The following is a 12,829-nucleotide window of genomic DNA, read 5'->3' on the forward strand; positions in this document are numbered from 1 at the left end:
GTGTATTTTAAATTATTTTGTGATTCCACGTGCCATCACCATATTTGGGGTTTCCTGCCGCCATGCTGACTTGCAGGGTTGGAGCACTTTGCTGCTTCCAGTCTGCATGAGATTCACATTGATTGATTGAGGCCATGTTTCATGTAACGGATAAATTTACAAGATATATCTGAATGATTGTGATGTAAAGACCCTATGTAATGGACATGTAGATACCTCGATGATTATTTTTCACTATTTAAACAATTTTTTTACGTCTGTGTCGTGCATTGCTGCCTCACGCGGTTTTATAAGCTGAACGAGTCCTCATATATGTTCGTTTGCGTTATTCAGGTACATAATAAATGAGGACTTGAGGGCAAGAATTATCGCAGTCTGTCTTTCATTCGACACAACGCACAAAACACCGCTGCACTTACAAATTGTTGTCAGTGTAAAACATAAAAAATACACATGGGTCGTTGACGGATAAGACTTTTGAATAGGCCAATTTTAAAATACCAAAAATATGGATATGTTTGGCCATTTTACAAACGTTTGGAATGTAGTGTACACATGCCTTTATAAAGAAAAGTAAAAAATTTGACATTTTAGTGTTTTTACACTTGCGTTAATAATACATAGCCTTAAAAAAGTCATCTGGGGCGACCGTAATATATCTCAAAATTCACATTTTCATGTATCATTAGGACTAGTTGAACACATATCAGTAAGTAGATAAACTGATGAAGAAAGACAAACTTTAGTGCCCTTTCATTTTATGAATACCATTATTTTACAAGTTTATTCTATAATATCAGAGTCTCCCTCGTAATCCAGTTACAATACTGATTTTTACTTCAAAAGCAAAAAAACTGAATTAGCATTTATACAGATATTACACATTCAGCAATAGCATAACACTGATTAATATTTGAGGCTAAACTGATGGATATTTGGTTATGAATTTAGTGTAATTATTGCCATTTGTTGGTTACCCCACATGACATGGGGTCGCCCCAAATGATAAGAAAACCACAGGTATAAAAATTTCAGTTAAAATGTACACAAAAGAGTTCAAGACGAAATAAAATTTAACTCTTTTTATTGAAATAACATTTCAACATTTAAATATAACAAATCAGAAGGACATTAACATTTAAACAATTTTATTGCAACACACATTAAATGCTTCAAGAACTCAAGAACTTGTAAAGAAGTAGTAAAGTAAAGAATCTCTTTTTTGGAACCTTTTTGATTCATTGGACAGGGACTAACACTACTTGCGTCTCAATTAACCTTTCAACATTCAAATATCACAAATAATTTCTTTTTCTGGACCCATTTAGCCACATAAGGCAGTGATGAACACAACTTGCATTTCTCTAAGCTGAGGTATTACTGAACTTCACCCAATCTTGGAGAGTCAGCTTTGAGAAGCGTGATGTTGCTGGCTCAGGCTCAGAGATCACAGCATGCACATCTTTTCTGTCGTAGAAAATTGAATCTACAGTTTGTGGCCACACGAACAGGTTTTTGTCACCAGATTGTAGCATACAATTGACCTGCACTTCTTCTCCCTCAACCGCAAGCACTTGACCAACATAAGGCTTTTCATCATAAATGACAACAACAAACTTGCCACAAAGATCTAGGTTTTCTTGTTCCCTAGGTGGTTGAGGAGGAGAGCTTGGGGGATTCTTAGTGTTGCACACAGTGCGTCTCACTCTCAGGTCTACTGTTACGGGCTTGTAACAAGGGCATGGACTCTTCTCTGTTTTCCTACAGAAGCATGAAACAGTCCTGTGAGTGATCTGCGAAGGCTGGGAAGACCAAACCTGGTGTATTTTAAAGGTGCCCTTCACAGCCTCCAAATTGTCAGGAATTAGCTCATCACACTTTTCAATGCTTTCTCTGTTTACCCAATAGTGTGTGATGCTTGAGCCTAATCTTGTGTTCAGCATCTCATAGAGTTGCTGTGGTGTCTGAAGTTCACCACCTCGTTGGACAAAGCGATCTGCTTCTCTTTTTATTGCCCCACCAATCCCATCTGGGGTTTTCTTTACCTCTCTCTTTTCCTTGCAAGATACTCTGCTCTTGCTGCAGGGTCGGAGTTGACTTTCTGTCTATAACGAGCAGTCTTCTCTTTGCTTGTTAATCGTGCCATCTAGGAAATAGGTAAAATAGGTTAAAACTTGTTTAAAATGACTAATATAGTCACATAAATGGAATGTCATTCTGTATAGTTTTTTTTTACATTTTTCCTGTAGGATTGTACTACAACAAAAATAAATGCTTATCCCTATAAAAGGAATGGAAAATGGCTGAATTTAGAAAAAAAAGATAAAATATACAAATAATTATGCTTAAACAATTAACTCTATGTATATAATTGATGTATAGAATATGAAAACTACAAATACAGGACATATATCTATAATTTAAAACACTCAGCAGTGGTCGCCCACATGATACTTGGTCGCCCCATATGATGTTTTCAAGTTCATTCAAGTATAAGAGGCTAACAGTTAGCCTCAGAAACCAAACTAGCTTCTTCTAGTGATATGCCACTATCAAATTTATCATCAAAATATAGATTTTTGAGAAAAAACTTATAATTCACAGTTTTGGGGTGGTCGCCCCACATGATGACCAAAAGTGACTACGACATTACAGCAGTTAAAAAACTGCTTTTTCTTACTATATGAGAAAGACTGAGTTACCTTACAGTTGTTTCCAGGGGGTCTTCACTTGTGTCTGGCTGATGCAATATCCCATCCTTGAGATGTTGTTCAAAATAAAGGTCCCAAAATAGTGGTTTTTTGATGGTCGCCCCGGATGATATGGATAGAATCAACATAATTCGGACAACATTTGTTTGTATATCATGATAGAAATATATGTGCAAATGCTTTATAGTTTTGTCAATGGATGTAAAACATGTTTGAAATTATGCCAACTAGGAAAAGGGATATATTTAAGTTGATTTAAAGTGTTTTTAAACCAGTTGTCCTAACAAAAGTCAAGGCTGGACGGTCGCCCCATATGATGTTTTGGCACTTCGGATAGCAGAAAAATTATGAAAAACTTAAAAATTTGGATAAGTTAGAGTGGTTTAGTAGGTGAAGAAGGTATAACAAGTAGATGAGAAATTTTTATGTATTTTTTATTTTTTTCTGCAAAATAAAATTAACCGGACAGAAAAAGGGGGCGCACGTCATTGACCCACATATTTTGAGACCTATTGGAAGCTTTTGCAAACAACTTCAAGTGTCATTACAATCTTCTTACACTTTCTGATGAAAAAATTAATTGGGCATGCTACACAACCTTGATTTTCCAGTGGCTTTATTGTATTATTGTACACAATGACATAAAACAGCAATTTTGTACACAGCTGTTAAAAAAATCCATTAGCTCTTAAATATTAAATCATTTTTTTATATACCACTAAGTATTTCAAAAAGCTCTCGATCTTAAAAGCATACATTTGTAAATAATCATGAGCGTGCATTTTTCACTCACCAAACCTTATATATATATATATACACGATATTAAAAAAACAAACATTTTATATATTAGTATATATGTTTTATAATTATGATTGTATAACAGAAACCATAATAATAATTAGATGCCATCAACAACAATAATAATATTTAAAATTGATATGAATAATATTTAAAACCTAAAGAAAAACAGCAGAGACAGAGAGAACATTAGCAAAGCTACCAATGACAGGAAAAGGGGTGGAAACATCAAACGAGTTTACATAAGTGATCACCAAATATCCAAGTAAAGCTATAAGACACAAATATTACTGACAAAACCGAGGAGCCGGATGCTACCAGGGTTTGCCAGCCTCATGAGATGCAAAGGCCCCGAGGGACCACGCAGATGCCCGGCGCTAAGCTGCTGATGGATGGAGAAACTGGGCCTGAAAGCCAGAGGAACATCTGGAGCAGGACCTCTCGTCCCTCTGCTTACCACTATTTACAGTTTGGGGACCTGGAACCAAAAAAAGGAAGGATACTGTCTACTGAAAGAAATAAGGCTTCAGATAAAAACAAATGCACTGAAATACAGAGTCATTATACAGGGGCATTATCATTTGGAGGTCAGTACCTTAAACCAGTCATGTAGAAGAACTTCCTCCAAATCAATCCGCTGGCTTGGGTTTTTTCAGCAGCAGGGACCGAATCAGGTGGCTGCATTCTAGAAGAGAGGAAAATAGAGTTAGATTATCTTACTTTAAACTTTACACCTGCTGCCTTTGTATTAAGCTGTAAGCTTTTACACTATACTGTACAGTCATAAAATCTGGTACAATTGCTGTATTATCCATTTTTTTATACAGCCGCTTGGACTGTTACTTATCCCTCCTGTTTCCTTGTATAGAAAGACTAAAATCCAGTAGGTCTTCTTAGTTGAGATGAATGTCAACTTACCATTCGACAAGTCACGATCAAACCTGATACCGTAGTCGATCATTTCACACGTCTCTGGGTTCTGGGTAGCGTCCGCGACACCAGCGTGAACAAGAGCACACACCTAGAGACCATACAGTTGCTGGTTTCCGTGGTACTTGCGGTCCACGTAGTACTCAGGCGGGCAGTACTCCTCGTTCCTGAAGGAAAGAGATTAGGTCTGGTGAGAAAGCTTGAAAACATTCTCATCTGGTGTTATTGAATTAAAACAGAAAAGGCTGTGAGATAGACAGGATGCTAATATAACTTCTCAAGTGACATACCACAAAATATTTCATAGCCGAGTCCTGCAGGAGATCCCCACACCGAAGTCAATCAGTTTGACCTCAAGTGTTTCTGGGTTGATCAGCAGGTTCTCTAGCTTGATGTCCCGGTGAAATACTCCTCGCTGACAGCACATCTGGGCGGCCTTCACTGTCTGCGCCACGATGAACCGTGCTTTGTCCTCTGAGGAGGCCTCCCTAAACGACATGTAATCCCACAGATCTTTGCAGGGGACGGCCGCTCCATGACCATGATGTAACGGTCGGGCTGGACCTGCCAGTCCAGCAGCTCAATGATCTCTGGAGCTCTGGGCTCTTTGTTAGCAAGCAAGGAGTAACAGGCCGATCTCTAACGGAAGGGGTGAAGGGTGACCAGGCTGAAAGAAAGATCGCTGTTAGATGGAGCCGCTTCACCCAAACTGTTGTCAGTATGTTTGCACAGTGAGTGTAGACTACTTACAACGCAGATGTGTTTCATTTTCTTTGTCTTGCTGGCAATTTTCACTGCCACCTGGATAGCAAAACAAAACATTACATTTACAACATATGTATATACATATATAATAACATATGTATATAATATGACAGGTATGATGAACACAGTGAGAGAACACAATGTAGTAAAATAATGTAAGACTATAAGAATACCTCAAGGCCATCCTCCAAGCGTTTCCCTTCATAGACGAAGCCGAATCCTCCCTCACCAAGCATTTTGCCCATTTCATACCGGCTCAGAATGTCATCTGTTAAAAGGTGAATAATTGTAGCTGATGTGAAATGTCAAACAGTAGTCGACGGTGGGGTGTGTGTCGTGTTTGGGGAAGTAAACTCACCCTCAGTCGTCAAGTCCACTATGTGAGATGAGGATGGACTGACTGGACTGTGCTGGACTGAAGCCGGAGGGCTTTGAGCCTTCTGATCTACAGAAGGAAGGTCACTGGAAAGGGGGTCCTCTGCAGAGGCAATGGACTTCAGAGAAATGTATTCTAAAGAGGGACATAACAAATAAAAAATCGACATGTTTGAAACCACGTTTCGTCTTTCTGATAAGGATTTATGTCCTGTTTTGAACTAAAGTTTGCTTATGGATAACGTATGGCGATTAAGTACAAGTCATCTTTGCAAATTCATTCGAATTCATGAAGTACATTTCCATTAATGGACTCATTACACTTTCTCAACTGATCATAGGTTTACCTTCTTCTTTTCTCTCATCTATCATCGCCTGGTCTGAACCATATCTAATGGATTTAAGAGACAGCAGCTTCTCTAAACCCTGTGACCTCCTTTTCTTTCTCACTGGCCTCTCTCCTTCTTCACTAGCACCAACATGGAGATGGTTCTCAGCCGCATCGGTGCTGGATGTTGATGGTGCACTCTGATGGGAGTCAGACACCTGATCGCTCAAAGAGCTTCTTTTTCTTTTGTGCCAGCGCTAAAAGATGTCTGCTTGGTTTTATCTGTGTTCAGAGATAACATACACTGGTCCTAAACAAATCTCAAATGAATTTAGATAAAGTGTGTGATACTGTGGATTTTTCCCATATTGTGATGAATGACAGAAAAATTACCTTAATTTGCAAATTATCATCTATTAACGTCTAGCTTAAAATAAAAGCAAAGAGCAAACTAGTGCACATTGTCGAATGGTTGTTTGATTTACTCGTCCCTCACCAGTGGCCGTAGTGATGTGGTCCTCCACTTTCTGACCCTGACCTGAACTGCACCGGTCAAACAAAGGAAGCGAGGACAGCTTCTCAAAACTACTCTTTCTCCTCTTTCTCTCCTGACTATCACTTTCTTCACTGACACGCTGACGACAAAACACAAATCAGGGTAAGTGTCTACATAAACATTACACATAAAAAGATTAGGCTTGCATTAAATAGTGAGCATGACACTCTAAGGCATCTTGAAATGAATTTAGTGAGACAAAACAATCTGGCAATTAAATAACGCAAGAAAACGAAAGCACCTCAAGGTCAATCACCAAACATGTGCTATCGTGGTCAGGAGTTGGAGGGGTTTGGGCCTGCTGATCTTCAGGAGGAAGGACTTGAAGCCCACTGAGCAGAGGCCCCTGAAGACCACGATTCTCTAGAGACCGGCCAATGGACTGCGGCGAAATATGATCTAAAGAGGCGAATGACAAACAACAGGTTATTTCACTTGAATAATAAAACACTGCATACCCTTATTAGGGTGATTCTTCAGTTACCACATGAAAAATGTTTCATCTGTTAATGACATGACATTTTATGGAATTAAGCAAATATGATAGCAACTTTTGCAAGCTCATATGGTGTGATGGTGTAGATTTTAGCATATGATCATAATTAATGACACTTTTTCCTAGAGAACAGAAAATTCCTTGATTGATCAGTTTATTTAGTCAATAGATATTATTCATTTATTGTTATTTATTCCATAGATAGCTGGAAAAAGCAGGTAAATTCTCAAATGGTCACTAGATTTACCCTTAGATCCGCTCTTATTTCTCTGGGCAATAGTCTGATCTGAGATGTCACTGAAGTGAAGAGAGAGCTCCGTCCTCTTCCTCTTTCTCCTCTCATTTTCCTCACCAGCACTAAGGGGGAGATGGTTCTCGTTAGAGCTGGAGATCGGTGGAGTTGTACTCTGGTGGAAGTCGTACAAACAAGCGCTAGAACTGCGTTTTCTTTTCAGCGCCATGATAACAGTTTTTCACTTTGGAAAGTAACTCTGTATCGGGAACTGCAGAATGAGAAAATAACGAAACCTCGCACATTTATGTGTTCTAAAACAAGCACGAGCGTTCCATCTCTTTATGATGTCGATGCTTTAAAACGCGCGCGGCCTGCTGTCACCGAATTAAAAATAAATAAATAATCTACAAGAATGCGCGTAACACTGAAATCTGTCGTTGCTATCATATATATATATATATATATATATATATATATATATATATATATATATATATATATATATATATATTTTTTTTTTTTTTTTTTTTTTTTCTGCTAAATGCCAAGGTTACATAACTTTTTTAAAGGATGAAAACATGAAATGTTACGATTAATAAGAGAATAAACCTTTCTAAATGTATTACTTAAAACCGCCTCTGTTGAACAAAATGCATTTAAATCTTGTTTGTATTCAATTTTAATGTTGTCCTATTCTTTTTGAATTGTACGCATCATCCCAAATTATAATATGTTCATGCTATACCACGTACGTTTTATGAAACAATTTACAATTTTATGAATACAATTGACTATACTTTCTAACTGTCACGTCTTTGGACTCTTTTGTTGTCGTTTTTGTCTTGTGTCATGTGCTGTGTGCCCTACCTTCCCTTCCTGTTAATTGTATCATTGTCTTCAGCTGTTTCTTGTTAATTTAGTCAATTACCTTGTGTATTTAAGTCCTGTGTGTTTGAGTTCACGTTCGTCCGATCGTCGAGGTTACATGCTTGTGGTTTTGTTATGCCTGCCTGTCTGCCTACCTACATATTATGGTTTTGTCCGTTTGAAGAGGATTAAAATTGTTTAAGTTTATTTACTTTCGTCAAGTGCTCCTTGAAAAACTCTAGTCTTTCGTAGACAACGTAGGAAGTAGGAGAAGATCTCCTGTATTAAGTTTCCTTATGTAGCAGGTGTGTATTTTAAATTATTTTGTGATTCCACGTGCCATCACCATATTTGGGGTTTCCTGCCGCCATGCTGACTTGCAGGGTTGGAGCACTTTGCTGCTTCCAGTCTGCATGAGATTCACATTGATTGATTGAGGCCATGTTTCATGTAACGGATAAATTTACAAGATATATCTGAATGATTGTGATGTAAAGACCCTATGTAATGGACATGTAGATACCTCGATGATTATTTTTCACTATTTAAACAATTTTTTTTTACGTCTGTGTCGTGCATTGCTGCCTCACGCGGTTTTATAAGCTGAACGAGTCCTCATATATGTTCGTTTGTGTTATTCAGGTACATAATAAATGAGGACTTGAGGGCAAGAATTATCGCAGTCTGTCTTTCATTCGACACAACGCACAAAACACCACTGCACTTACAAATTGTTGTCAGTGTAAAACATACATATTTTGAGACCTATTGGAAGCTTTTGCAAACAACTTCAAGTGTCATTACAATCTTCTTACACTTTCTAATGAAAAAAAATTAATTGGGCATGCTACACAACCTTGGTTTTCCAGTGGCTTTATTGTATTATTGTACACAATGACATAAAACAGCAATTTTGTACACAGCTGTTAGAAAAAATCCATTAGCTCATTCAATCTTAAAAGCATACATTTGTAAATGATCATGAGCGTGCATTTTTCACTCACCAAACCTTATATATGTATATACACGATATAAAAAAACATTTTATATATTAGTATATATTTTTATAATTATGATTGTATAACAGAAACCATAATAATAATTAGATGCCATCAACAACAATGATAATATTTAAAATTGATATGAATAATAATATTTAAAACCTAAAGAAAAACAGCAGAGACAGAGAGAACATTAGCAAAGCTACCAATTACAGGAAAAAGGGGTGGAAACATCAAACGAATTTACATAAGTGATCACCAAATATCCAAGTAAAGCTATAAGACACAAATATTACTGACAAAACCGAGGAGCCGGATGCTACCAGGGTTTGCCAGCCTCATGAGATGCAAAGGCCCCGAGGACCACGCAGATGCCCGGCGCTAAGCTGCTGATGGATGGAGAAACTGGGCCTGAAAGCCAGAGGAACATCTGGAGCAGGACCTCTCGTCCCTCTGCTTACCACTATTTACAGTTTGGGGACCTGGAACCAAAAAAAGGAAGGATACTGTCTACTGAAAGAAATAAGGCTTCAGATAAAAACAAATGCACTGAAATACAGAGTCATTATACAGAGGCATTATACTTTGGAGGTCAGTACCTTAAACCAGTCATGTAGAAGAACTTCCTCCAAATCAATCCGCTGGCTTGGGTTTTTATTCAGCAGGGACCGAATCAGGTGGCTGCATTCTAGAAGAGAGGAAAATAGAGTTAGATTATCTTACTTTAAACTTTACACCTGCTGCCTTTGTATTAAGCTGTAAGCTTTTACACTATACTGTACAGTCATAAAATCTGGTACAATTGCTGTATTATCCATTTTTTTATACAGCCGCTTGGACTGTTACTTATCCCTCCTGTTTCCTTGTATAGAAAGACTAAAATCCAGTATGTCTTCTTAGTTGAGATGAATGTCAACTTACCATTCGACAAGTCACGATCAAACCTGATACCGTAGTCGATCGATTTTACGTCTCTGGGTTCTGGGTAGCGTCCGCACACCAGCGTGAACAAGAGCACACCTAGAGACCATACAGTTGCTGGTTTCCCGTGGTACTTGCGGTCCACGTAGTACTCAGGCGGGCAGTACTCCCTCGTTCCTGAAGGAAAGAGATTAGGTCTGGTGAGAAAGCTTGAAAACATTCTCATCTGGTGTTATTGAATTAAAACAGAAAAGGCTGTGAGATAGACAGGATGCTAATATAACTTCTCAAGTGACATACCACAAAATATTTCATAGCCGAGTCCTGCAGGAGATCCCCACACCCGAAGTCAATCAGTTTGACCTCAAGTGTTTCTGGGTTGATCAGCAGGTTCTCTAGCTTGATGTCCCGGTGAAATACTCCTCGCTGACAGCACATCTGGGCGGCCTTCACTGTCTGCGCCACGATGAACCGTGCTTTGTCCTCTCTGAGGAGGCCTCCCTTAAACGACATGTAATCCCACAGATCTTTGCAGGGGGACGGCCGCTCCATGACCATGATGTAACGGTCGGGCTGGACCTGCCAGTCCAGCAGCTCAATGATCTCTGGAGCTCTGGGCTCTTTGTTAGCGAGGAGTAACAGGCCGATCTCTAACGGAAGGGGTGAAGGGTGACCAGGCTGAAAGAAAGATCGCTGTTAGATGGAGCCGCTTCACCCAAACTGTTGTCAGTATGTTTGCACAGTGAGTGTAGACTACTTACAACGCAGATGTGTTTCATTTTCTTTGTCTTGCTGGCAATTTTCACTGCCACCTGGATAGCAAAACAAAACATTACATTTAAAACATATATATATATATAGTATGACAGGTATGATGAACACAGTGAGAGAACACAATGTAGTAAAATAATGTAAGACTATAAGAATACCTCAAGGCCATCCTCCAAGCGTTTCCCTTCATAGACGAAGCCGAATCCTCCCTCACCAAGCATTTTGCCCATTTCATACCGGCTCAGAATGTCATCTGTTAAAAGGTGAATAATTGTAGCTGATGTGAAATGTCAAACAGTAGTCGACGGTGGGGTGTGTCGTGTTTGGGGAAGTAAACTCACCCTCAGTCGTCAAGTCCACTATGTGAGATGAGGATGGACTGACTGGACTGTGCTGGACTGAAGCCGGAGGGCTTTGAGCCTTCTGATCTACAGAAGGAAGGTCACTGGAAAGGGGGTCCTCTGCAGAGGCAATGGACTTCAGAGAAATGTATTCTAAAGAGGGACATAACAAATAAAAAATCGACATGTTTGAAACCACGTTTCGTCTTTCTGATAAGGATTTATGTCCTGTTTTGAACTAAAGTTTGCTTATGGATAACGTATGGCGATTAAGTACAAGTCATCTTTGCAAATTCATTCTAATTCATGAAGTACATTTCCATTAATGGACTCATTACACTTTCTCAACTGATCATAGGTTTACCTTCTTCTTTTCTCTCATGTATCATCGCCTGGTCTGAACCATATCTAATGGATTTAAGAGACAGCAGCTTCTCAAAACCCTGTGACCTCCTTTTCTTTCTCACTGGCCTCTCTCCTTCTTCACTAGCACCAACATGGAGATGGTTCTCAACCGCATCGGTGCTGGATGTTGATGGTGCACTCTGATGGGAGTCGTACACCTGATCGCTCAAAGAGCTCCTTTTTCTTTTTGTGCCAGCGCTAAAAGATGTCTGCTTGGTTTTATCTGTGTTCAGAGATAACATACACTGGTCCTAATCAAATCTCAAATGAATTTAGATAAAGTGTGTGATACTGTGGATTTTTCCCATATTGTGATGAATGACAGAAAAATTACCTTAATTTGCAAATTATCATCTATTAACGTCTAGCTTAAAATAAAAGCAAAGAGCAAACTAGTGCACATTGTCGAATGGTTGTTTGATTTACTCTCGTCCCTCACCAGTGGCCGTAGTGATGTGGTCCTCCACTTTCTGACCCTGACCTGAACTGCACCGGTCAAACAAAGGAAGCGAGGACAGCTTCTCAAAACTACTCTTTCTCCTCTTTCTCTCCTGACTATCACTTTCTTCACTGACACGCTGACGACAAAACACAAATCAGGGTAAGTGTCTACATAAACATTACACATAAAAAGATTAGGCTTGCATTAAATAGTGAGCATGACACTCTAAGGCATCTTGAAATGAATTTAGTGAAACAAAACAATCTGGCAATTAAATAACGTAAGAAAATGAAAGCACCTCAAGGTCAATCACCAAACTCGTGCTATCGTGGTCAGGAGTTGGAGGGGTTTGGGCCTGCTGATCTTCAGGAGGAAGGACTTGAAGCCCACTGAGCAGAGGCCCCTGAAGACCACGATTCTCTAGAGACCGGCCAATGGACTGCGGCGAAATATGATCTAAAGAGGCGAATGACAAACAACAGGTTATTTCACTTGAATAATGGTGATTCTTCATTTACCACATGAAAAATGTTTCATCTGTTAATGACATTACATTTTATGGAATTAAGCAAATATGATAGCAACTTTTGCAAGCTCATATGGTGTGATGGTGTAGATTTTAGCATATGATCATAATTAATGACACTTTTTCCTAGAGAACAGAAAATTCCTTGATTGATCAGTTTATTCAATCAATAGATATTATTCATGTATTGCTATTTATTCCATTAATAGATCATAGATAGCTGGAAAAAAGCAGGTAAATTCTCAAATGGTCACTAGATTTACCCTTAGATCCGCTCTTATTTCTCTGGGCAATAGTCTGATCTGAGATGTCACTGAAGTGAAGAGAGAGCTCCGTCCTCTTCCTCTTTCTCCTCTCATT

General features: G+C 38.8%; 1 protein-coding gene and 1 long non-coding RNA gene across 2 annotated transcripts; both read right to left on the reverse strand.

Moving 5' to 3' along the window:
- Positions 1-717: 717 nt before the first annotated feature.
- LOC122348357 lies at positions 718-3,163 on the reverse strand. The gene is made up of 2 exons (XR_006251311.1): positions 2,703-3,163; positions 718-2,146 (listed from the first exon to the last, which is right to left on the reverse strand). It is a non-coding gene; the product is annotated as an uncharacterized LOC122348357 (long non-coding RNA).
- A 6,478-nt stretch (positions 3,164-9,641) lies between these two features.
- Positions 9,642-11,000, reverse strand: LOC122348001 (serine/threonine-protein kinase pim-2-like). Its single transcript, XM_043243232.1, is given in 6 exon segments — positions 9,642-9,751; positions 9,985-10,161; positions 10,285-10,305; positions 10,308-10,662; positions 10,746-10,796; positions 10,914-11,000. Coding segments are annotated over 6 exon segments (786 nt in total). The 5' UTR covers positions 10,986-11,000.
- Positions 11,001-12,829: the final 1,829 nt, after the last annotated feature.

The sequence above is a fragment of the Puntigrus tetrazona genome, chromosome 7, assembly GCF_018831695.1.
Source record: "Puntigrus tetrazona isolate hp1 chromosome 7, ASM1883169v1, whole genome shotgun sequence".
In the NCBI taxonomy this organism is placed as follows: Eukaryota; Metazoa; Chordata; class Actinopteri; order Cypriniformes; family Cyprinidae; genus Puntigrus; species Puntigrus tetrazona.